Source organism: Spermophilus citellus (assembly GCF_964194105.1).
Source record: "Spermophilus citellus genome assembly, chromosome: 8".
Lineage (NCBI taxonomy): Eukaryota > Metazoa > Chordata > Mammalia > Rodentia > Sciuridae > Spermophilus > Spermophilus citellus.
Genome location: NC_138189.1, coordinates 3,572,497 through 3,599,197, shown reverse-complemented (window position 1 = coordinate 3,599,197; position 26,701 = coordinate 3,572,497). Strand labels below are relative to the sequence as shown.

The 26,701-nt window shown below is 53.7% G+C and overlaps 1 protein-coding gene across 1 annotated transcript in view; it reads right to left on the bottom strand.

Moving 5' to 3' along the window:
• Positions 1-26,701, bottom strand: part of AFAP1 (actin filament associated protein 1) — a 130,420-nt gene that overhangs the window by 36,198 nt on the left and 67,521 nt on the right. Inside the window, exons 4-8 of the mRNA XM_081303130.1 lie at positions 24,798-24,906; positions 17,402-17,613; positions 14,006-14,185; positions 7,351-7,446; positions 4,718-4,799 (exon numbers count right to left, since the gene is read on the bottom strand). Coding sequence (XP_081159256.1) covers positions 4,718-4,799; positions 7,351-7,446; positions 14,006-14,185; positions 17,402-17,613; positions 24,798-24,906 — 679 coding nt within the window. The remainder of the gene's footprint in view (positions 1-4,717; positions 4,800-7,350; positions 7,447-14,005; positions 14,186-17,401; positions 17,614-24,797; positions 24,907-26,701) is intronic.

Genomic DNA, 26,701 nt, shown 5'->3' with positions numbered 1-26,701 from the left:
CCATTTGGCTGTGCCACAGTGAGCAGAGCCACTGGGAACCCAGCCTTGCGGGCTGAGTGTGCCCCAGTCACAGGGAGCTCAGACCCCCAGGGGCGGCACAGGGAGGTGGGCCTGTAGGGAGGCATCAGGAAAGACCACCCTGATCCCAGGGTGAGACCCTGGTGGTGAGGGCACGGAAGAAGGCCCGTGTGAGGACACAAAGAGAAGGTGGCCACCTGCGACCTGGGAGGAGAGGCTGATCATTCCATGTCAGTTGGACCAAACAAAAAGGGAAAGCCACCATGGGTGGCCACCCTGCCATCTCACAGCCCTGTAGGTCACTCTGCCATGGCATGGACCCTGCAGGCACATGCTGTCTTACACACCCTGCAGGCCACCCTGGCATCTCACATGTCCTGCAGGCCACACTGCTGTCTCACACACTCCACAGACAATCCAGCGCCATCACCTACTCCAGCCAAGCTCCACAAAGACATGTGGCCCAGGACAGCAAAGCACCCAGAAGGCACCCACCCTGTCCCAGGCTCGCAGAGCATGAGCAGGCAACTCTCCCTGGCACAGCGCTCGCTGTCCGTCTCATCAGCCTGGGGTTTCACAGTCACTCCAATGACACCGATGGGCTCTGCTGGGAAAGAGCTTGCTGGGCTCTGACTACAAAGACCTAAGAAAATAATTAACATCTGTGGTTCTTTCAATACCTACTGCTTAACTTTTGCAAAGGCAGAAGTCAGGCCATCCTTGGAAGAAAAGCCAAAGTGTGTAGGGACATGAGAAAAAAGAACCTCCATCAAGAACCTCCTGAGGCCACTTAGCAAACAAAAGGCAGAATTTAGCACAATTACAAACCAGAATTCGCCACTCACTGAAGAAGCGGTGAAGTACAGGGTCCAGATGGTGTGGAGGTAGGTGGGTGCAAGAGTGACCGAGACAATGGAAGCAAGGTCACTCCGTGCACTTAAACCCACAAAGCTAGGCAGCTCCCCATCATCCCACAGAAGGGGAGCTAGGCGCTCTGCTGTCTAGGCTGGTGGGAGAGGGTGGGACAGTGCCATCGGACTACTGACTCACTGAGTCCACCCCGACCCACGTGCAGATGGAAAAATCCTAGGGGGAGGCAGAGTAGGCTGGGGATGTGCTTGCTTCCCTATGCACTGCCCTGGGACCTTTATCTTCCCTGCTCACGTCAGCTACGGTGTCAACAGGATGCTGACCCAGTCACCACAAGCCACACGCACTGGCGTCTTAAACACCAGGACTCTGCCCTGAAGGAAGAGCTGGCGAGTGAGCCAAGCGCCCGATCTGACCACCGAGTCTAGTGCCACCTTCAGGGTAGATCCTCACACTCAGACGACTATACAGAGACGTCTGCAAACCACACGCGGCCAGTGAGGGAGGCTCATCTGGAAGCTCCCAATGCAGCCAGGAGTGGAGGGAGGGTGGTGGGGGGGTGTATTTGGGCCATTAATCCCCTCTGGTGACCGTTTCCTCAGTGTCTGCCACACCCACAGCACCTTGCTGGGCAAAAGGAAATGTCTGCAGCAGGTGGCTCTCTGAGTCCCAAGGACAGAAGGGCATGACAAAGGGACAGGAGGGCAGGAGAAGCCGGTGTTCCCTTGCCCGTGTCAGACAGGTGCACCATTCCATCCACGTGCGCCTCAGGTGCATCGGGGAAGAAAGAACAGACGGAGAAAGACCAGCCAAGCAGCGTCCACGGAGTGCAACAGCAGGGCAGGGGCCAAGCCCAGTGGTGGGCTGCAGTCCTGGCTGGGCCAGGAGACGGCTGGATGCAGGAGTAGGGAAAAAAGCCAGGCGACATGGTTAGACCAGCCTCAAAACAAAAAGCAAACAAAAACACAGCTAAGCTGGACCACGGAGGCTGCAGGTCATTCGACTTCAGGGAAAACTTCAGACCGCTTTCCGGGTCCTGATCACAGGCAGCACCCATGGAGGACACAGACAACATGCTCACTGAGAAGCTTCACAGAGGGGACCCAGCTGGTAAGCCACCGTACAAAAGCAGACCACGAAAGCTTCTGATGAGAACCTGGTGGCACCAACGTCCTGACGGCAGGTCACCAGGGTCCTCAAGCCCAGCTGCTACAGCTGTGGGCCAGCCTCTCACCAGAGAGGGCACCCTTGCTTCCAACCGGCCACACAGGGCACCTGGGCAGCTGGGTCACAGGCTCTGGGAGAGCAGAGTCACCTGGATTTGTGGATGGAGGCTTCCTTCCCGACCACAAGTCATGACCCTCACCTCCAGGCATATTCCTAGGATGTTAAAGCCAGTTAAGCAGAAAAGCTGCACAGAACACACACCTGACAAAGGACTTGCATTCAGAACAAGCACAGATCCCTCAAAGCTCAATAAGAGTGAACAACCCAATAAAAACATGGAGAAATGGCTGAGAAGACACCTCACAGAGTCACAGCAACCACCAATAACACAGGAAAACTGCTCGGCCCCCTCCAGTCACTAGGGAAACCACAGTTACACTCCACACAGAGAAGGGACCGGACAGAGCAGAAGGGACAACACTGAGGCTGGCGAGACTCCACGTGGCCTGGCAACCCACACTGGGATCAGTGCCCAAGGGGAAAGAGGCACAGATCCACCTGCCTAGCACAGCCAGAGTGGCTCTGCAGTGGGAAGGGGAAGACCCAGCGTGCACAGCCACCCCGAGAAGACTACCCCCTGCAGCCATCTTCACCGCCTCAGCAGGGAAGCAGATGGCACTGGGGCGAGGGACCCAGAAGGGGGTCCACCTGCAGGGCAGGAAGCAGCTCAGCAGTGCCAGGTGGCTCAAAGGCGCGCACAAGACATCTGGAGGAACAGGAGCGTCCTGTCTTGACGGTGGTGATGGTCCCATGCCTGAGAGACATCTGCCAACACAGAACTGCAGGCCATGGGCAGAGCTGAGCTGGGAGAGAGCGGCGTCCACACCTGCACACTATTCCCAGAGGCCCTGCTCAGGAGCACCAAGAGCAGGAGCAGGCTGGTGCTCTGACCGGTGGACAAATGTGCAAAATTTGGTGCTTTCCTAGGATGGAATTCACAGTCTTAGAAAGAAAGGACACCGTAAAACAGGTGGAAACATCTTTAACATCATGTTAAAGCCAAACAAGCCCACGTCAGACAGCCCACCCCAGACAGCCCAGGGTCATGTGCTCCCCTCATGTGGAAGCTGGAGAGGAGAGAGGAAAGGAAAGTGGGGATCTATGAGAATGAAAGGGACCTCAGCAGAGGAGAGCCAGGGGCCAGAGGGAGGCAGAGGAACTCTGGCCAAATTACATCGTTCTAACGTGTGCACATGGGGGTGCTCAACACCTGGTCCCCCATAGTGTGTGATGACGATGTGACAAAAGGAAGAAACTTCTGACACAAGCGACACTCTGGGTTGACCACAAAGACTCACCCTGAGTGAAACAGCCAGTCACTACAGGACACAGCCCAGGTGACTCCACCCACACGAGGCCCCAGAGCCACGGAACTCAGAGACAGACACAGCAATGCACGTGCCAGCACTAGGGAGGAAAGCCAGGGTTAACGGGGACAGAGTTCAGTTTGGGAAGATGGAACGGTTCTGGGGATGGACGAAGACAGCTGCCCAGCAGTGAGAATGTGCTTCATGCCATCAACTATGCACACAGGTCGTCACACTGGCTGCTCTTACGGTGTGTGTGTTCTACCAGGGTTTTTAAAATGTAAATGCAGGTGAAATGAAGACATTTTCAGAATAATGCAATGATGGCATTTGCTGGTAAATGGGTGGAAATGGAGAAAATCATGCTAAGTGAAATAAACCAGACTCAGAAAGTCAAGGGTCAAATGTTTCTCTCATATATGGACGATAGAGCAAAATAAGGAAAGGAAAGCAGTTGGGGAGAAATCGGGTATTAAAGATATGGGGTGATGGATGACAGACGTGGAGAATGAGAGGGAAAGTGGCGAATCACGGGCTGACTCTGACAGAACCCTGTCACGGGCGGGTAGACTGGGTCCCTTGTTTACTTCAGGCCTGGTCTCCGGGCTCACTGAGCACCAGCAGGATGCTGTCAGCCTCTGAGGGAGTGTGGGTGGCACTGGACCCTCCATCACTCCCAGAACCTGGGGAGCCAGAGGCACAGCAGCTTCCAAATGGGTATCTCAGGTCCTCCTTGTTACCAAGGGGAATCTCTCCTTCACATATACATAGAACACACCAATCAGAAATAAGGGAGTGAAAAGAGGATCAGCAGAGGGAAAAAAAAGATCTTTTCAGAAAATCTTTTTTAAAAAGACTTCAGATTCTGGCCTCCTCGTCTTAAAGATGGGGAAACTAAAGTTCGTGCAGGGAATACTTGCTCCTGATCATATGGCTAAGCAAAAGTAGTGCTGGGGCAGCCACTCGAGGTCCCATTCATTCCCCAAAGGTCTCAAGCAAGATGCCAGCCCCTCCTTGGTACAAATCCGTCTCAGCGATAGATCTAGCAAGGAAGCAGGCTGGCAAGAACCATCAGTTCAAAATACACATGGGCACTATGAACAAGGGCACTGCCCAGGCTGGGGCTGGCAGGATGGGAAGGTGGTCCCTGGCTGAGGTTGACCACAGGGCCCTGCTCCTGTCAGATGACCCATGGCAGGCAGGTGTCCGCAGCTGAAGCCCAGAGCACCACGTGGTCACTGCATGCCCACCGCCCTTGCCTCCCCAGTCTGCACTCAGCCACAGGTGGGGCTTACCTTGCTCTTTTCCGTTGCACGAGGCGATGCCATTCTCCACAGCACCCTCCCCATCTGAGCTGGGTCTCTCTGAAGACAGCTTCTGTAAGGACACAAAGGGTTAGGTTGCTCCTAGAGGCCACATGGCTCTGGTGACACTGATGGGTCGTCAGAAGCCTCTGGAAGGAAGTCAGATGTGGTGGGATCCACTCAGCGCAGAGAGCCGGGGCTTCCCTCCAGCACAGACCTGCTGGTCAGGCAGCTGCAGAAGCTTCAAAATGCAAACCAACCAAGAGAACCACTCCGTGGCTCTGGTGTACTGACACACGTGCATGCCTTGCCCTCCACTCAAATCACTTTTTCTTACAGTCATGAAAAAGTATAAGGATTACTCACTAAGCCATATTTTCTTTGCAGGAGTAAATAATCCCTCATCTATCTTTTCCCTGTCATTTTCCAATAATCGGGTAAATGTCAAGTATTTACTTGTAACAAATGTACTCAGAACAAACACAGAAAGAGAGAAATCACTATCAAAACCTCCCATGGCCGGGGTGTGGCTCAGCAGTCAAGTGCTTGCCTGGCAAGCTTGGGGCCCTGGGTTCCATCCTCAGCACCAAAATAAAATACGTCCCAGTGGGGCTGGGCTCCTTGTTTACTTCAGGCCTGATCTCCTGACGTAATGAGCATGATCAGGACTCCACCGTGTGGCAGCTGGACCCTTCCGACCCTCCTCAGAACCTGTGGAGTCAGAGGAGGAATGGCTTCCAAAATGGGTGTCTCCATCCTCCACACGAACCCCCAGAGCCACAGAGACTGGCCAGCCAGACACAAAGGAGACCAGCAAGAACTCTGGTAATGAAAGTAGTGGCATGCAGCAGGCTCCTACTGTGCACCTGACCAGTGCTCCAAGTACCAGAGCCAGCACTGCCCGCTCTCCGACCTGCAGCTGCCCAGGAACACACCACGCAGCCCAGAGGCCAAGCTAAGGAAAGGCGCGTCACCAGTTCTGATGGGAGTGCACCAGGAGCTGGGAGGCACTGGTGGGAGTGAGACCCACGGCATCTGGGAGAGCGACAGGATTAGCAGTGGGAATCAGACACTTAGCAGAGCTCCCTCCTGTGGGCTCAGGTAACAGGCAGAGAAGCAGCAGAGGTTTATGCAAAAGGTCTTACTACCACGTTATTTAAGCAGTCTAGAAAAAAGAACAAAGGGATAGTTGTGGGGAGAGGGGACTGCACAGCTACCTCAGTGATAAGAAGGTGGCAAAGCGTCACATCCAGCTGATGAAACTGCAGAACCCTGCTGCTTGTTATGAATGTCAAAACCTAGGAGCCGGCCAGCTAGATTCAGGCAGGCGGGAAACAAGGCATGTAAGAAACCTGACTGCATAAGATCATCCGAAGTGTAAAAGAAGCGCACACAGGGAAACCTGGCGAATGCCATGGAGGGCATGGAGAGGGGCAGACTTGAGTGACTTTTTCCTGCTATTTATGTTTCCCTGAACTTTATCAGTGTTATACAGTAAGAGTTTGTAGTCAGGAACAAAGCAACAGGCTGTTCTACTAAAATATCAGGTGGTTAACTGTGTGTCAGGTTGGAAGGGGGCGTTTCTGGGTGATCCAATCAGTGAACTCGTATAAGCAGGCTGTCCCCCTGATGTGGGTGGACCTCACACAACATGTGAAGGCTGGACAGGATGAAAAGACCAGCCTCCTGCCTGAGCTAGAGGGCCTGCTGCAGCAGAGGCCGGGGGCCAGCCTGCATGTCACTCCTGGGCCTCTGCTGTGGCCAGGATGCACATCGGGACTTGCATCCGCCATAGCTGTGGGAGCCACACCCCTGAACAAACCTCTTTCCACACACATCCCTCAGTTCTGCATCTCTGGAGAACCCTAACACAAGGACAGAGAAGAGGAGGATCCGCTCATCCCCTGGCTGGGGCTTCTGCAGGCAGGCTTGGGACGCTCCTAGGACACAGCTGCAAGGGACGACTCCACGGCCAGAGCCAGGAACAGTCCCAGTGATGTGCAGACCAAGGATATCACAGCAGGAACGCGGCACTACAGGGTGCCCCCCACCCTGGCAAGAAGGTGTGCACAGGCAACAGGCTACACGCCGACCGCTGCACCCTGCACTCCTCCCAGCAAGAAAACTGGCAGAAGCAGAGGGGCGGCAAGCTCCTCCTGCCTGGGGGTTAGACACTGGGGAAGGCAGGTTGTGAAGTGCCTGCTGCATGTCACAATCGGCAACAGCTCCGTGGCTCTGCACAAGATCCCCTAAGGTTCCACAGCTCGTCCACAGCAAGGCCCTGGAGCCTTGTCCAGAGCAGACTCGGAAGAGGACAGCAAGCAGGACTGCATCTGTTTTCCAACTGCAACCCTGAAATTCTCAGTGTTATTAAGGCTTGCAGGCAATTTGAATGTTCCCAGTATAATAAGATACCAAATGTCTGAGGTGGCAGACACGCCAATTTCCCTGACTCAATGGTTACACACTGTCTACTAGTGTTGAAAGGTCACACAGCATGCACAGACATATACAATTAGTGTGTCTCAATTAAAAATAAAAAGACATTTTAAGAGAACCCAAACACTTTGGAGTGACACCCAAATCACTCACGAGTCCCGGTTCCTGGAGAGACGCACCCTTACCTTCTCCAGCTCTGCCTTGTGTACTGGGGCACTGGGCGGTGGAACACACTCGGGATCCGCAGGGCCACCGCAGCCACTGTAGGCTTCCCTGATCACCTGTGGAAAGCAGAGGTTCAGGACGGAGGCCAGACCAGAGTGAAAAGACCAAGGCCGACGGCGTGCAGGGAAGCTGGAGGGCCAGGAGCACCTGGCACTGAACAGACGCAGGTCCGCACGTGTTCACGCCTTGGCTCACCCGGTGGGACTGTCCCGGGTCCCAGGGCAGCAGAGCAGAACCGTGCGCTAGAGTTCCTGCTCTGGGAAGGGCCCTGCACAGTGTAGACTTGGGCATGAACCAGGGTCCCCAGGCAGATGAGGTGGAGTGAGCAGCTTCGAGAGCCGCAGGGAATGAAGGACGGAGTTTCCACGGGCAGGTGGGCAGCGACCTCAGCTCAGGCGGCTGCAGGCAAGCTGGAGAAGAGACTGGGCAGTGCCACATGGGCCAGCAGAGAGGGCAGCCCAAAAGGCGCAGAGAGAAGGGGGCTCCAGCAAGAAGGCGAGAGCTGGGCAGACAGCCAGAGCCAGCCGACCCCACGAGAAGGCTCCCTGGGAGGGAGGCGGCGATTATGGGAGGGGCAGGGCTGGAGGAAGCCGATGCACAAAGGAAGATTTCTCAAAATGCTCCTTTTCCTACTAAAGGCTTCAGCCCTCTGAACAGAGGGCAGAGTAAAATGCAGAGAGGCTCTTCACGGGGAGGGTCTGAGAACACTGCTGCCTGGCCAGGCCTACCTCCTCAGAGACACATGAGGACAGACCCTCAGGAATGAGCTGTGCAGCTATGGAGGAGACAGTTAACTTCTCTGAGCCTCAGTTTCATCATTATGGTGTGGATATGAGATGTCCCCAAAAACTCAGGTGTTAAAGTAGGAATGTTCAGAAGTGAGCTGATTATGAGCACCGTGACCTCATGAGTGAATTAATTCATGTGATGGATTGATAACTTGAATGCATTACTGGTGGTAACTGGAGGCAGGAGGGGCATGGCTGGAGGAGGCAGGTCACTGGGTGTGGGCCCATGGGGACTACATCTTGTCCTTCCTCTCTCTCCCCGGCCCTTTCTCCCTCCCTCCCTTCTTTCTGGGTCCCAGGAGCTGAGCCACTTTCCTCCTCTATGCCCTTCCACCAGGATGGTCTGTCACCTCCGGCTTGGGAAATGGAGTCCGCTGACCTGGGACTGAACTTGTGCAACTGTGAGCCCAGAGAAACTCTTCCTTTTTAAGTCGCTCTTGTGAGGAGTTTTGGTCACAGTGATGAAAAGCTGACTAACCCAAAGGAAGGCGTCAAGGTGACCCGTCTTGCAGGACTACAGCTAAATTAAGAGGAAACGAGACCTTGCACGTTAGATGCCCGAGCCAGCATCTGACCCAAACTCCTTCACCACACAGAGGCGCTGTAACCACGGGCACTTGCTACAGTGAGCCTCTCTGCAACTTAGGTGGAGAGTAGGAATCACCAGCCCATGGTCCCCATGCTGGCACAAGGGGCCCTCATGGCCACCTGCTGGCTTCTCCATCACGACTAAGCTCATGCCACGTCCAGGTGTGGCCCGTCAGGGGACGTGAGGTGAATAAGGAAACAAGAACCACGTGCCTGTGTAACTCACACGCTCTCGTCCCCACAAGTCAGCAGGCAAGTCTTACAGAAGCCGCCTGTTCCTCCTGGATCTACACTGCGGCGGAAGCCAAGCCAAGCTGCTTCTGGGCAGAAAGGAACACCAGCCCCAGAGAGCTGGGCAGTGGCCGGGCACCAGCCTCTGCAGATGCCCTGCAGTCACACGGGGCTGGACTCCGCCCGGAGCTGACAAGCAGGATGTGTCCCCAGGCACTCTGCTCCTTGGATGCCTCATGTGCAGAGCGCAGGGTGACTGGCGTCCACACCCGAGCTATCTCAGGAGTGGACGGCACAGGGAAGAAGAAAGTGAGGAGGCGGCCAGAGGGCTCGTGGCATCGCTCCTCCCGCTGATTCCTGAGATGCGAGCAGGACCCGGCAGGGCTCCGCCCAGAGCTTCTCCCTGCTCCTCCCTCTTCCACGCTGACCACTCCACGGCGGGTCTTCGTGCCCTCCTGCCCACGTGATGACCAAATCCTCAACTGACAAGATACATTTTTACTTGATTTAAAGACAAGACTCTTTTTTCTAGGGAAGCAGCTCCTGAGCTTTTCCGCCAAACAAGAGCTGGTTTACTCCTAGTTCTTCCACCTGCTGTGCACGCAAGGCTGGGCCACTCCATCTGAGCCCCTCTCTCCTAACCTGGAACATGCACAAGATGACACCCAGGCAGTGACAGAGAAAACAGAGTGGTTACAAGAATGTGAAGCGCCCTGCCCAGTGCCTCTCCCTCACAGGTGCAAAGTGACTTCTGCGCTTTCCCAGTCACAGATCCAAATAAAGGAACCAGGTTTCAACTATGCACATAAACCTGAACCTGACAAATTCTCCTTTTGCACTAAAAAGCGGTGCCGCCAAACCAGAACTTGCAAAATCCTACAATCTCTGCAAAAGCTTTTATACCAAGGTCTGTATTCTGTCTCCTCCTGGTTTTCCCATGGGGAAGAACATAGAGCATCTTCAGCAGAGTTGCTCCACTATCCCCTCCGCCACCTCTCCAGGGCCAGGGTCTCCTGGGGGAGCACGCACTTCCTCCCAGCCAAACAGAGCCATCTCTGATGATTCAGCCTCAGGCTCCCACACCTCCAGGGAGCCTGCCTGGCCTCCTGCCATGGTCTGCACTAGTGTCCCTCAAGGCCACATGCTACAGGCTGAACGCCAGGCTCCGGTGCTCCTGGGAGGGGGTAGACCTTTGGGAGGCGGGTCCTGTGGAAGTCAGGCCACTGCGGTGTGCCCTTGAAGAGGATGATGGGACCCTAGTTGCTTCCCAGCTGCCTCACTGTGCGCCCCTGCCATGCCGTTCTGCCTCACCAGGCCCAGAGGCAAAGGCAGACCGCCAGCCACAAGCACGGGCTGGAGCCTCTGCAACCCGAGCCTAGCGCTTTTCCTCCCCTAAGCTGTCTGTGCAGGGATGGAAAGCCCACTACCATGCCTCCCTGTGGTCCACGTGGCGTGGCCACCCTCGCACACCCCCAGAGGGCCAGGACTGCTCTTCCCGGACATGCTCCTGGGCCTGAGTGTCCTCCACACGGCACTCCCTGACAGAGGCTGGGTCCTCTCAGCTGTGCTCCAGGGCCAGCATGTGACAGCAGCTGAAAGTCTGGTCAAGGGGAAAAATGAGGGAATGAAAAACTGGATTGAGAATCTCTATGGGGAAAGGAATGAAGGAAGGAAAAGCCAAAGAAACAAGGCTGCCACCAGGCAGGTCGAGCCTGGGACATGGCCCCTGTCCTCTGCACTGAGTTCTGAAAGCTTCACAGGAGAAAACACTGCTGTTTTGGGCACAAAAAAAGCCACCTGCATACGCGCCCTGCCAGGCTGCCTCCCAGGGAGCTGCTCCCTGGCACAGCCAGCTCTCCCACACCAGGCTGCTGGTGGCAGAAGTGGCCCGGCCACAGAGCCAGTGTCTGGTGACAGCCTTCAAGAAGCCACACAGAGGAGCCAACACAGCACACGCTGGCCACCACACTGCCTTGTTGTCCGCCACTGATCCCTCTCCCAGCCAGAACTGAAATTCCTGGCAGAGGGGAGCCATGTCCCCCACAGTGCTTGGGAAGGGGGAGGCACATGGCAGGACAGAGACCCAGACAGCAACTGGGGACAATCCTGCCATCACAAGACCGTCTTCCCCAGAATCAACAAGGATCCTGCCCAGGACTCAGAGGAGGTATGTGGGAAGGCCAGGGAGTCACTTCAGTGGAAGAAGTCAGGTCACCTCGTGTCAGTGTCCTGCCCCCTGGCTCTCCATCGAAGGCCAAAGGCACCTTCAGGGTTAGTTCAGAAGAACAAACAGAGGCTCTGTACCCCTGGACCTCAGGAGGACTACACATGAGTGTGCTGCACCAACGTAGCTCTATTTAGAGAGCCACATTCTGTGAGGACTTCAACACGTACTGGAGAGAACTGCATCTGAATTCAAAGTCACAACGCTCCAAAAACTAACTGTTATATGTTTTGCGGTATTTTTGTTTGCTTTTAACTTGAACTCTCTTCTCCAGAAACACAATCTCTGCACATTTTTTAAGGAAACCTGACCACTCTGCTTCTGGGAAGATTGGCTCTTGTCTTCTGCTTGACCTCTGCACAACGGTTCCTGCTTGCAGCATCTGCACACACGCTCACACACACACACACGCACACACTCTCACACACACCCTCACAACATACTCACACACATTCATACACGCACACACTTGCACTCACACACTCACGCACACATGCACTCTCATACACACTCACGCATATATTCACATACTCTCATGCACACCCACACTTGCACTCACACACTCACATTCACATGGACACACACGCACACATTCACACACGCATATACATACTCACTTTCATGCACACACACTCGCACTCACACTCGCAGTCACACACATATGCACACACACATTCACACATGCATACACACCGTCATGCACACACTCATACACACACACATGCACACAGTCGCACACACGCACACTCTCTCTCACACACACACGCACACCAGTTGAGTCTGGCAGGAGCTGTTGCCGCTGGACGGTGCAGGCACAGGAAGAACCACTCTGGCAGGAATCCCTCAAGAGCGCAAGGCCAGGCCTCCAAGGCCACCCGCTTCCAGCTCGTGTGCTTGACAGAAGCATGTGTGTCTTTGTTAAAGGGTTTTTAATGTTATATTAAAGCTATTTCAAAACATCTACAGCCTGGGCCACGAGCTAGAACGATGCAGGCAGCAGCAGCCAAGGCTGACCCACGGCCCCCGTGGCATGGGGCCTCCTGTTAGCCGGGTAGAGTCCCATGGAGACCTGGCGGGGTGCAAGGAACAATATCATGTTTTCATGCTCTAGCTATCTATTACACTTCGAGAGTGAATTTAAGTCATTTTCTCCCTCTTCCTCCTTAACAATTCCTGTGACATCACTTCCACTTGTAGCACAGTGGGCAAGTCTGGGCAAGAGAGGTGTGTGCTGGGCCAGTGTGGAGGCCTCTGTGAAGAGCACAGGACCTGGGACCCACACAGCGATGCCCGCGAGAACCTGTGTGATCCTTGAGGATTCCGCAAAGCTACGTGGAAAACTCATCGCGATCATGTTCGTCTACTGCTGCCTGAACCAGGAGGGGCATTTCCGTCTCCTGCACATGCACCAAGAAACCCTGCAGGGACCCAGAAAAAACCAAGGTGACTCTCTGTGGCTGGCAGAAGAATAACTAACTGCACAAACGACACAGCAACCTGGCAGAATCCATGATGTCAGAGGTGGGCACGTCCTATGCCCAGAGATGCCCTGTGAGGGTCCCATCCTAAGGAAACTGAGGCATAAAGCCAGAGGACATGCTCTACAGAGCTCGTGGCACGTAGATGCCCAAAGAGGTCCCACTCACGAGGATGGCTGAGAAAATTCTGAGTGGCAAGAGCCCTGGAGGACAGTGGGGTGTGAAGCCACTTATGTGAAAGTCTGAAACATGAGCAACCATGTCATTTATGGTCATGGTTCAGGCATGCCAAGGGACAGCATGGTTTGGAAGCATACGCAGATATCACCAGACTCAAGACACAAGTTCCCTCGGAGGAGGGAGGGAGGGAGGGAGAGAGAGATCAATTCTACCTGTAGCGTTCTTGACCCGCAAATAATATAAATGATAGGGGACAGGACTTCTGGGAGGTGGTGCCTCATAGATAGCCTCAGTGCCCGGATAAAAGAGGCTCCAAGAGCGGCCTTTGCCCTTGCTACCATGTGAAGGCACAGTGAGAAGACAGCTCTCCACTGCAGAGCAGCCATCTCCAGACGCCAAATCTGTGGCACCTTGGTCTTGGACTCCCAGCTCCAGCAGCTGAGGGAATGCTGAGGGAAAGAAGACACCACACACTGTCCGCTGGCTTGCTGGTTTCTGTTGTTTATAACCCACCCAGCCTACGTTACTTCATTAAAGTGGCCTGCCATATTCAAAATTAGAAACACAGTGAACAAAACAAATTTAACAGCAGATTAGAAACTGTCAGAGAGAAACAGTGAACTGGAAGATAGCAAGGAAAACAAGCTAGACTGAAGAAGAAGAAAACAGGACAGTGAATACAAAGAAGGGATAAGAAGTAAACTTGAGATGGTGGGACAAAATCAAACACAGTCTCAAGGAAGTGGGGATGGGGTAAAGCTGTCTTTTGGGAAAGGTCTGAACATTTTTTCCCAAAAGATGACAAACAATCTACCAATTTAAGAAGCCCAGCATGTATCAAGCAGAATAAACAAAAAGGGACTCATATCCAGACACAATGAAGTGAAACTATAGAAAATAAAAATAAAAGAGAACTCCCCAGGGCAATCTGCAAATGGGGACAGACGGCCTCCTTGAGATGGGAGCCACATGAAGAGGGACTCTGATCGTATAGCGTACCCAGCTGTCAAGACACAACTATTCAGCTTCATCTATTTTTAGCTTGAAAAAAAAAACTAATCAAAATAAAAGAGGATCTAGGAAGAGGATGGGAAGTGGAATGGCACAGAGTCACCAGGCAACCCACCTTCAGCCACTGCTCAGCTTGCTCCTTGCTCTGGACTGCAAGGACAAGGGGGTCGGTGCCTTGCTGGGTGATTTTCAGCTCATGCTTCTTCTTCTTGCTGTCTTTCGGGATGTAGGTGATGTTGCAGCCTTGGAGAGGCAGTTCCATCTGAGGCTGCTGGTCCTTGGAACTCTTATAGCACTGCATTCAACACAACAAACCAATGTATATGGTAAGGAGGCTTGAAGAGAAACACTGATAAAACCCAGCATAATAAAACCTCGAGCACAGGCAAGTTTCAGGGGGTCTGATCCCAAAGTGGAGACGCTCAGCAGCTGCAGACCAGCAGGTGTCAAACCCATGCACCACTTCACACCAGCTGGCGCATGTGCCTGTTAATTCAGCAAAGGTTTACTAAGCATCCAGAACACGCTTCAGCAGGAAATAAAATGTTCCTAGCGGGACGGAGCCTATCTTCTAGTGGACTTTCTTAACTAAGTGGATATACTTATATAAAAACACTTACATTTACATGAAGAATAAAGTGGAAAGTGCACTACCAGATTTGGTGCAACAGCAAAGCCCTAGAATGGAGCCACAGTCTAATAACGTGACACCTGTGGCCTATGCTTCTTGACCATGGCCCTCCCTTTCTGAAAGGCAGGCGAGTCACTTTAGTAAAGGTATCAACATGGGTGCCCGGTGGACAGCTATGCCTTGAGTTCGCCCCTCTAGTGTGTGAGAGCAGCCAAAATGCAGGCTGCTCCACCTACATCACAAAGTTCACGAGATCCACTGAGTCCCTCACAACCGAGACAGGTTCCCGTCGCTCTTGCTTACTCTCCATCTGTAACAGAACCAACTCTGCCGCAGCACCTGCCTGCCCTCTCTGTTTAACTGTAGCACTTAGAGCCCAAGCATTACTCTTAATGGGGATACACAGCCCCAGAGGCCAGATATCTGGGTCCTAGCTCTGTTAATATGAAATCTGATCCCATGTCCATGTGGTAAGGCATGTTCACTGTTGGCGTTATTGTTAAAGCCCACACTATCAGCAGCACTCCGCCTGCTACCAGGCACTGGGTGCTCACATTACAAGAGCCACTTCATACATGTCTCACAGCTGTCTGTGCTGCAGATTAGGAAACTGAGGCTCCACTGGGTAAGTGACTTGCCCAAACAGGACAACTGAAGAGTGCAGACAGGACTCCAGCCCACAGGGAGAAGGGCAGGGCCTGCACTCTTAATGGGGACACAGCATTGCTGGTGAGGAATCAAGGAACAGGCACCAACTTTCAGAGCAGTTTCTAGAGTCCTTCCCTGGTTCACAGTCTTAAACCCACGACTCTGGGGTAAGGAGAGATCCACTTTAAAAACTTCCAACTGATGGCAGCCTGCCTAAGATGGGAAAAGGAAACTCTCCAGAACAGCCCACCTCAGGCTGCTGTGAGTGCCATTTAGCAGAATTTTGCACTTGAATAAATGTAAAAAAAAGATGGGAAAGGAAAGTAACAGCCTGTGGAGGAATGAGGGGTTTACAGTTTGCATTTTTCTGTAAGCTAATGCCTCGCAGTGAGTAAGTCATCAGCAACATGACAAAGGCAGCCTAGTGACTGGCAGAGTGGCCCAGGGAGACTGCCTCTGGAACAGGACACTACCAAGGTGGCCCCTAAGAGCAACTTGGCTGGGGCCAAGGGTGGAGCAGGACCTGGCAGGGAGGCCATGCAGTTCAAATACGAGGCCTCAGGGACCCGAGGGAGGCGGGAACTGCAAGGCCCTGCTGCAGCTGCCCCAGGGCTAGTCTGCACAGGGCCCTGCGCACAGATCCCAGGGAGGAAGCTTGATCTCGGGCTAGAGGACCCCTTCTAAGAGGGCTCAGTGACCCTCCCAGCAGGCCAGGAAACAAGTGTTCAGTTCTGAAGGGGGACTGGGCGCATCACAGTGCTACCCCAGAGCCACCTGGGCAGAAGACCTAACTGTTCCAGAGGAAGATTCAACAGAGTGTTAATGGTATGTGTGTGGGAGGACGGCGAGGGTGCAGGGAGGCGCTCATTTCTGTTTACAGCCTTCAGCACGGGTGAAGTTTGGAAGTCACTTGCTTCTATCCTTGTAGCTTTTTAATGTCATTAGGTCATCCAAGTAGCTGGATCATAGGTTATTTCCGAATGGAAAAAGTTTCCTAATAAAAATAACTAATTCTGATCTTGCATTTTATCAAAGACCATGCTGGTTCTCCATTAATTTCTTCTTTAACATTTATAACTAAGCTCTAGTACTGCAAGTATTATCCTGGCATGGAGAGGGAAACTTGCAGGAGACCAAATGGCAGAGAAAGGAGAGGAGGAGGAGGATAGTGGAGAGGTGATGGAGGGGACCAGGGCCCTAAACTGCTAACCCACAAGTGGCCACGAGGCTCTGCACCGTGCCCACACTCCCCTGTGGGATGAGCGCTGACTGTGTCCGTGTGACACTCACAGCCTGCAGCCCGGAGCATAAGCAGGGCCGTGCTATTCCTGCTTCTTCCGTGCTCTGGAATTCCCAAGGGCGGCATTTTGGGCACGTCTAAATTTGGGAGAAATTCAGGCCACACATGTGGAAAAATATGTACTCTCAGTGTTTAAAAAATAAACAAAAATAAACATAGACCTAGGAATCTAAGACTCTCACAATTCACAGATAAAATTGGGTTTAAAAAAAAAAAGGATCTTCTGTTCCATTAAACATGAAACAAAAATTTCCAGGTTTTCTGTTTTAATGACACACCTCTGAGTGGTAATTTTCCCCAAGTTTAATTTTAAAAAAAAACCAAAGGTAAAAACATACCCTATAGTTCTTAACTCTGATAAGCAACCTTGGATTCTACAGGGAGGGAGAGGGGAGGGAAGGAGAGAGGGAGGAGCCATGAGCAGGGAGGGGTAGAGGAAACACCCCAGGCAGGCTGGGGGCCCCACTTCCTCACAGAGCCCCCAGGGAGAACACCCAGGCATGGGGGCTGTGCTTCCCACCCTGAGTCTGCTGCTCCGGTTTAAAAAAAAAAAAAAAAAAAAAAAAAACTTGGCCCTAAGCTTTCCAGAAGAATTTCCTTTTCTGCACACCCCCCCAAGCCTTGAACGGCCTCCCCACCCCACTGCAATGACCTGGCTTTGAGGAATCCACTGACTCACTACAAATGAGAAAACCCATCTTGCAATCCCTGGCAAGTTTGTAACTGTGCCTTTCCACTGACACAAACCGCAGGCACAGCCCAATGACAGGAGGGGCAGCCCTGGGGACGGTAACTGGGGCTAGCTCCCCGGCTCCTCCTGGCGGGTGCTGGCCCAGGGCTCCCGGGGAGCGCCTCCCTCCCACGGCTGGTGTCACAATGCCCTGGGCCTCTGTGCCCTCTGGCTCGAAGGGCGGCTGACTGGAGCACCTCACCAGCAGCTTGGCGTCCTTGATGACACAGAGCAACTTGGTCCACTGGCCGAAGCGCTTCTTGCGCAGCAGGAAGGCACAGATCTTGGCATCCTTCACCAGGTCCATGGACGCCTCCTCTGAGGGCCACTGGTGCCGGGTCTTCTTCCCCTTGCCCTCCTCCTCCTCTTCATCATAGGACTCGTAGGAGCTGCTCATCGCATCCGAGTCATAATCTGCAGAGACAGAGGAGCACAGTGAGGGAACCCGACCCTGGAGTGCTCTCTCCTCGGGCTCAGAGCACATCCTGTTACTTCTAATAGCCAGGGAATTCATGAGAAAAGAGCTTTTGCCTCTGAAGAAAAAAGATAACTCTCCAGAGTCCAGGAGAGACGCTCAACCCAAGGTTTCAAACTGAAGTGTCCAACTTCTCTCTCTCAAACCACCTGTCCACCGTTACCGGGGCCCGGAGCTGCCTGGCGAGATCAGCCTCCCCTGCACTCTGGCTCACAGGGCCTTGGCTCCCGAGCCCACTCCTGGTTGGTAAAGCCTCCGTCTACACCACCTTCTTGCCACTGGCCTCCTCTCATGCACAGACCCTTCTGGACTTCAGGGACCAACTAAAGGCCTCCTCTCCCCGGAGTCACCCTTGGAACTGCACAGGAATTTCCCCCACCCTTCCAATGGAGTCCCCTCATTCTGAAACACACTAACACAGACCAGGTTGTTTTGAGTTTCTCAAAGACATCATGCTGTCCCTTACCTGAGACCTCTGCACAGGCGCAGCCTGCTGTGCTTCCATGCACCCTCGGGCCTTGACCTGGGTGAGGGTGCACACCTTCAGCACTTTACTTACAGACACCTCCTCCTGCAGGCCCTCCCCAAGTACCAAAGCCGAGAGCCAGGCACCAGCCTGTAACCCCCAGCATCCAGGTGCTGACGTTTTAATTCCCACGTCACTGAATTTAGAGACAGAACTTTTAGGTACAATTAATGTTAAATGAGGTCATAGGGCAGGATCCTACTCCAACAGCACTGGCCTCCCAAGAGGAGGAGAGAGATCCCAGTGCCTCCGCACCACGCCCTCGTGTAAAGGCGTAAGAAGGCAGCACCCAGGCTGGGGTTGTGGCTCAGTGGTAGAACCTTCGCCTAGCATGCACAAAGTACTGGGTTTGATCCTCAGCACCACATAAATGTAAAATAAAGATATTGTGTCCACCTAAAACTAAAAAATAAATTAAAAAAAGAAGGCAGCACCCACAAGCCAGGCAGAGTCCCTCGCAAGAATCCACCAGGCTAGCACCCCAATCTTAGCAATTCCAGCCTCCAGAGCTGGGGAAGTAAAGTCTGTGGTCTAAGAGCCCCTGCAGCCCAGTAGATGGCATTTTGTTCCACGCACACTGGGCCAAACGCTCCCAGTTCCATGCATCCTCACGCAGCCATGCTGGGTGGTCAGCGGCTCAAGGCAATGCCGATTCACTTCTGATGAACCCTAACCCTGGGATCACCAGGGACACATTCACTGTTCCAACATAATTGAAGAAGGATGCCTGACGCAGCAGGACTGATAGATGAGGAGGAGCAGTGGCAGTGCCGTGGGCCACACGACGTAACACAGGCTGTCACGCCCCTGACGAAGCCAGTCAGGGCCACTCCAGGAGAACTGGGCTGCACGAAATAGTGACACTGACAGAGAAATGCCTTTTTCTTTGGGTCCTGTGATGGCTCCTCTGACCCAGCTCCCCCAAGGAGGCAAGGCAGGCAGGAAAGAAGAAGAGCAGCCTGGAACCAGGTTTGATTGGGGAGAAGCAATCCAAAGGAGGCAAGGGGTCAGGTTTCAGGGGTGACTCTATAGCTTCCTGATGCCTGCTGTCAGCAGGTTGGTTGACATCTAGGAAGGCCACGCCTCTCTCATGTGCTATGTGATGATCAAAGGCAGAGCCACGAAAGGGACACAACGTGCACAGCCCAGACAAGGGCATCTTCAGTCCAGTCTGCTCTGCGCTCAAGGTGCTCACAGCTCAGACAGCCCAAGGTTGGCTCGCCGCGTCTCCACATTCCTGTGCTCAAAGCTAGGGGGCGCTCAGCTCCTATGTGGCAGCTCCCGACCACAGACCCTCCGCATGCACCCAGTGGTGACATTCACATTTCAGTGTTCTGGCAAAGAATCAATACTTGGGACAAACAGATGAACAGTCGAAGGTGAACTTTCAGTGGTGAAAAGAAGCCAAGGAGGATTTGAGGCAAGAACCAGACTGACAGCGTAACCCTGGCAACAGCCCTGAATGGGCGGGGCCCAGGGGAGGCACCTGCCATTCTGTCCAGGTCCATGCACAGAGCCTGTGGGCAACACGCTGAGGAAACAGGCCAAGGGCTTGGTAATCATGTGGAAGACGGAGAACGGCAGAGTGGCGGCCCTTGGGCGCTGCTTCCTGTCAATCCTCAAACAGGCAGCAGGGAGGATTGAGAACTCTCCACCCCTGCCACCACAGGGCCTGCCATTGGCCCCTGTCACACGGCAGCACAGGGACCACCAACACAGGGCCTGCCATCGGCCCCTGTCACACGGCAGCACAGGGACCACCAACCCTGCATCTTAGGTAAAGTCAGCTCCCCTAGGCCCGCCACACTCCGAGTCTCAGCAGCTGTTGGCTGTCGGCTGCTCTGTGCCCACCACTGCTGCAGATCACCGCCAGAACGCCTGGCAGGCTGCAGGGGGCAGACGCTGACGACCTAGCGTGACCCACATTATCACAGGCAGGGACTGAGAACCACGAGTGCAGGACCCAGGAAGAGAGAGCTTCTCATCCAGACCCTGGACGAGAGGGGGCCAACAGGACGGAAGCCGAAGGAGGAGGTCTCGAGCGAGCCTGAGAAGAGGGCATGGGCCAAGCCACTCTCAGCAGCCTCCAGGGCAGCAAGAGGCCTGTGCTCCTGTGCCACCACCGGAAGAGACCACGGTGGGCAGGCTTCGGGATGGCGGATTCCACCCTGACCTGGGCAACTGTTCACCTTGTGGGAATCACTGGCGATATATTCAAATCTTATGTCTTTTTGATAAATACATTGTATTTTTTAAATACCCATCAGTGAAGAGAAGTGACAGGGCATGAAACCGAGGATGGGTCGGGGGCAGGCAGAGCTCCCGTGCCCTGCTGTGGTCCAGCCAGATCAGGACAGCCGTGGACGCCATCATGTTTAGTTTGGAAGACCAAGAATCCCTCAGATCTCAGCTTATTTTCCTGGACCATCGTATTCAATAAATACTTACTGAACAAATGAAGAGAAGAGCTAGTGAAGTGTGAATACGGAAAGGAAAAAAAAAAGAACTAGTGAACAATTTCGCCACACGAGGGACAACCATGACGCGTTCCCTCGGGACCATGTGCAGCATTTTCTTGTGTTCATGCTGACATGAAGAAGCTGAGGCAGAGCGGGGAAGGGACAGGGCCTGTTCTAGATTACAAAGGCCCTCCCTGGTGCTCTCAGCTGCAGGAGGTGAGGCCAGTTGGGTCTCACTTGGAGAAAAAGAAAAAGGACACCCAAAGGTAACTAATCTGTCCCAAGCCACACCCCTAAAGGGTGGCAGCTGAAACAGGAAGCAGACCTCCCGGTTTTGAAGTAAAAGGTAAACCATATCCCCAGGAGCCTGCCTCATCTCTGGGAATGCGCTGAGGCTGACAGAGAAAGACAGTAAGTTCACTGTCCTGCTTCTGAGAGAAGAACTGAGTCATTTCTAGAAAAACTCAGCCAAGCCAGCAGGAAACAAAGAGAGAAGCAGTAACAGAGCCTCAGGGAGGGCCGGTTCCAGCGGACATCCCAGCCATTGCCCAGTGGCGAGAAAGTTGGCCCTTCTCACCCAGGGCTGCTGGTGTCCAGCACTCAGACAGTGGCTTGGATCCCAGGAGCCAGCTGTGGTTGGCTGGGGCTCTATACCACACAGCCAGGTCAGGGACACTCTGTGACCAGTTAAGGACGATCTGACTGGGGAAAAAATCACTGATGCCCTCTGTTATGGTCACGCAGGGCTCAGATACTCACAGAAACGTGGCAGGAAGGGCCACATTTGGAGGCCACGTGGGAGAGCCCTGACAGTCGATATGGATGTCTACCCTTCATAAGGGATGCTCCAATAAGCTGTTCTCTTTGAAGATAAAATACTCAACCCAGAAGAAGTATCAGGAAAGCCATGGCAATGTGCACATGAGGCACACCCGGCCATCAGAGACCAGGAACCTGCCTGCTGCAGTAGCTTGGCACCATGGCTGTCCACGGCCATCGCTCCCTCACTGGGATCACCCAAGCACTCACCCTCAACCCTCCATCAGAGCCGCACAAACTACAGACAAGGGGCAAGTGTGGAGCAAGTACCAGCATCCTCTCCTCTGTGTCCCCCCCCCAAGGAAGCAGGACAGGGGCAGCTCACCATGACACTCTGGCTTTGATAGCTGAGAGGAGAGAGCCACCAGGCCTCTCTTGGTTCCTGGCCGTGCTTTATGAAGAGAAGGCAGAGGACGGCTCCCAAGCAGTAGCACGTGGCTGTGTTCTGATGAGTGTCCCCCAAGGCCCATGTATTCAAGGTCGGTCCCCAGGGTGGCATGTCAGGTGGGGCCTGATGGGAGAGCTTTAGGTCGTGTGACCTGGAGGGGAGCTGGGCGACCCTACCTCTCTCAGGTCTGTGTCCCAGCCATGCCCATGCATGCCCGCCATGATGTGCCGCCCTTGCCACAGGCCAAAGCAGTAGGGCCACTTGCAGTGGAACTGGAGCCTCCAGACTGTAAGCCCAAACAGCCCCGTCCTCTCTCTGTCAGCTGCCTCAGGAACCCCATCACAGCGACGGGAAGCTAACTGATAGGGCTGTGCTTCTCTTCATTTCAGGAGTTCTGAGCACAGCAGGAGGCATTTCACACACACATAAAAGACAGAATGCAAGGGCTAGGGCTGGGGCTCAGTGGTAGAGCGTGCATCTAGCACATGTGAGGCCCTGGGTTCGATCCTCAGCGCCACATAAAAATAAATAAAATAAAGGTATTGTATCCAACTAAAAAATAAATATTAAAAAAATGAAATAGAAGTTCAGCCTGGAAAACCAAGAGGACGACGCCCAGGAGCTCCCAGAGCTGCCATCGGCAAGTGTGTGAGTACTCACATGCCGACCCAACACACAGGAGGCTCTTCACCTGCGTTGGTCCTAAATTCTAGTGGGGAAGAAACAGACAGTAAACAGTGGGCTCCAGAGAACGGGATGTGTCCAGACAGAGGCCATCAGAAACACGCTGGTGTCTGGAGCTGCTCTCCCAGGCTTCAGCAACAGCTCGTGGTAACAATGACCGCACTGGACGCCACAAAGGGTCTCCCCGTACCATCTGCCTGCTCTACACACAGCCCTGCAGAGGGCCAGACTGAGGCAGAAAAACAGCGCAGGGGCACCGCTGGGGGCAGAAGCGGTGCTAGGTGGGGTGGGTGGCAGCTGCAGACCACGGGAGCCACATGAAGACTGTGGCTTTCACCCCTGGGTGGGCTTGGAGGCTCTGAATGAAGAGGTGACCTGCTCAGGCTCTGAGATGCCCAGTCCGGCAAAGCCAGCCTGGCTACAGTTAGAAATGTATGGCATATAGTTGGTCTACATACATATGGTATATGCATGGCCCACAGTCAGGGATACGTGGCATATGGGCTATAGTTAGGAATACTCTAACTCGCTCAGCTTCCTGGAGACTCAATGTACTTGAGATCATCTTGTCGTTCTCGCAGCTACTCTGAGGATCAGATGAAGGACACAGGAAAGCCCCACGTGACCCTGAACACCCAAGGGTAGGTGTACTGCACCTGTCACACTATGGCTCATGGCAGGCCTATAAGGCCAAGATGATCCCCAAACACGAGCTGTATCAATGAACTGGGTGCACATGTGCCCGTACCTCTTGAAATCAGGAATGACATTCTAAACTGTGCTCCTTGACAAGAGAGAGGGACGAGGGCAAGAGGAGAGGGGAAATAGAAAACTAAAAATGAAAATGAAATCTGAATCTGCAGCCAAACATAAGAGCATAGCAGGTCTGTACTGAGTACAGGGGTCATGTCTCTTCTTGACTGCCCTGACGGTCCAGGCTAGCTCTGGCCAGGAGAGAAACCTGCAAGGGTTCTGGCAGAAGGGAAGGAACCCTGGGAGACAGGCACCAGCTACCCAATCCCGGGGAGGCCTGGCCCGGAGGCACTTGCTCTTGTAGGCAGCCCTTGCCCTCACGGCCACTGTGGCCTTGGTCTCCAGTGACCTCAGGAGGAACCAACCGTCAGTCTACATTTTCAGGGGGAGGAGGTGCACAGGCTGAAGAGGAAAAGGGGGACCTTTCAACATACTAGATTTCTCAATCTTCAGACTTTCAACTTCACTGGGCCTCGTAGCCAACTTACATTTCCCAATTGGAGCATGTGTTCAAGTGGGGCTAGACAGCAGCAGGGGTTCAGAGGCAGGACCCCAGGGAATTTGGTGTCACCTTCCAACATCAGGTTGGGTTCTGCTTTGCTGAGGTAGCCACATGCTGCCAAGGAAGGGAAAGACTCCAAACACAATGTCTCTGTGGAGCAGAGACTTCAGGTAACGCCACGTCCACTCTGGCTGAGGGCTCGTCTCCTGAGGAGCACAGCACGGGGAGACGGCTTCAGGAAGGACCGTGCACTGGAGAGCTGTGTGTGAAGTCAGTGAGCACACTCACTCCTCACAGACCCGTCTTTCATAAAAAAGCAAGGGCCTTCCCCAAGGACATACGCTCACACATTCGACTTCTTGAGACAACAGCACTCTGCCTGACAGACTGAGAGGAGAAATAACATCAATAATTCAAAAAGAAGTTCCAGAAATAGTGAGAGAAGAGTTTTCAGCACTAGCATGTTACTGTCTGTATTGCAAAGCTGGGTGCTGACAAAGGTGTGCTCCCGTGGGTCCTCAGCAGGCCCCTACTGGGCCAGGAGAACTATGACTTTGTCAAAAAATCCCCAGTAAAACCTGCATGCCCCCAGAAGGAACAAACAAGTAAAGAGAAGTCTGCCACCCGGGGGTCTTCGTTCTATGCCCCTGACTCAAGCCAATGCTCAGCGTGGGAGGGACATCATGCCCCACCTAGGAACAGGGCGGGTCGCAGCGTGGAAGTGCCCCACAAGGGGCCGCTTCCCTTCCCACAGAGGGACGCACTTCATCGCTGCCTATCTCCCGGCTGGAGGCTCCGCTGACTCTGAGTCACCAGGAAGGTGGTGGTCAGATGAAGGCGCTGGCAGGCACCTTGGCCTTTCCAAAGCCCTCTGTCCTTAGGTTCCAGATTCCCTTGGCCAACACTTACCATGTTATAGTCCCCAGTCCCCCTGCATGCCCAGCAAGGCCCCTGGGCTCTGCAACAATCCTGCAAACCACTGGCCCACTCACTTGATGTGATGTATTCCGGAGCTTTCCCAGGACTCAACGGCACGGCCTCCTCATAGTAACCTTCCGGGAGAGAGGATGTCGGCAAAGGTGGAGGCCCGCTGTCAGGAGGCTGAGGGGAAAAGGAACACCGTGCTCACATTAGCATGACCACTGGAAGGAAATGGCACATTAGCAGGTGTGGGCTAGCATTTCCTGCTTTCCTTTACCAAGTTTTATTATAGTTAAAGCTTCATCCGAGGGTTTCATAAACTGACTTCCAGACCACTCAGGTATAATCGAATCAAGCCTTTATTGAAGCACACCGGTGGTGGCTGACCAGAACATAAAGGTGTCCCCCTGATCAGCCCCGAACAATTGCAAGGGCACTCCTTATAAGCCTGAAAACCACAAAAGGGATGTTCGGGGGTCTAGCCAATGCAAGCAAGCCAGGTTACAGAAACAGGACAGTGCAGTCAAGCGGAGGGAAGCCTAACCAATCACAGTTAGCCCAGTCACCCCAGTTACAGAAACAGAGCCCCGATACCTTAGTTACAGAAACAATACCCCATTAGGTAGTTCCATGTTCTTAAAGGTTTCTATAGCAAAAGGAAAAGAACATCTTGCGCCAGTCATGACTCTTCTACTTGGCTTGGTTGTTTTACAGGATGAAGTCATAAAACAAAATGGAGTCACATTTGCTCCTACTATCACAGTTTATGCCAAAAAAGAGTCATCCTACAAAGAGGCCCGGAAGGTCAGCTCCTGATAGACTCCCACCACGCTCCTGTTCACATCCAACTTCCAGGCGTACCCTGCATGTGCCACTCAGGCCTCAACAGGCCAGAGTTCCACACAGGCACAGCACCATCCTGCCTGAGGGTCATCTGCACATTCCGCATCCCAGGCATTGAAGCCCCTTCCCCCAAATCCAGCAGGGCTGCCCCACACCTGCCCTTCTGGCACCTCCCCAGCTGAGACAGGGTGTGCACCCCCTCTATCCTGGCGGTTCCCACCATCCCCCCTCGAGCTGAGCTCTCCTCATGGCCAGGTCACTTAGGCGAGCTCCTGGAGCAGAGGCGCCAGAACCACATAGCTGGACCAGGAAGGGCTGTCCACACCTCATGGCACTCCTGAAACCCAGGGCGCCAACTACCTTGGAGCCACCCAGAGAAACTGGAGACTGTGTTCTGGTAAGTGCCTGTGCTGACCTGAGCCCGCCCCTTCACGACAGGGTCCTGACCATGGTGTTGAGGCCCCCTCTGGCCTGGAGGCTGTCATTTTTGCATACAGGAGTTGGGAGTTTCACCCTCAGCACCACCCAGGTCTCACGTCCCCCTTCTCTTCCTGGACTTTGCGATGACTCTAGTCCACGCACTACTTCCTCCTCTGGATATCGCCAGGAGCCCCAAGGTCCTTCCGCCGAGAGAAGAGGTGGAGGGCAGGAGATGGGAGCCCTGAGCTCTGCTCACAGGCTACACTGGCCAATCCAGACAGGAGCCTGCAGGCCCTGTGTCGTGACATGGCACAGATGCATACTCGGAGGCCCAGAACCAACACATCCTGCTCAGAGCTGCCCGAGTACTGACTGAGCGGGGTCTGCAGACACCACTGTGTGCGCTCAAGACCACCCCCACACCTCCGCCCTCAGTGGTGCGACACTATTCCACACCATCCGCATTCTCCAAATAAATGGGGAAGGAGCATGTCATGGAGCACAGAACCGCACAGTACCCCAAACTGAAGATCTACCAAGTGAATTTCCAAGTAGCACATGTTCCAGTGAAAACACAGTTTCCGTTTTTTATTCTTATGTAAACTCTCTACAACGCAAGTCCATCACTTTCCTCTGGACTTGAGTCCAGAAGTCGTCTGTGAATGACTGAGCAGCTGCTGCATGTCCCCATCGCCAGCTGAAGGAGGAGCGC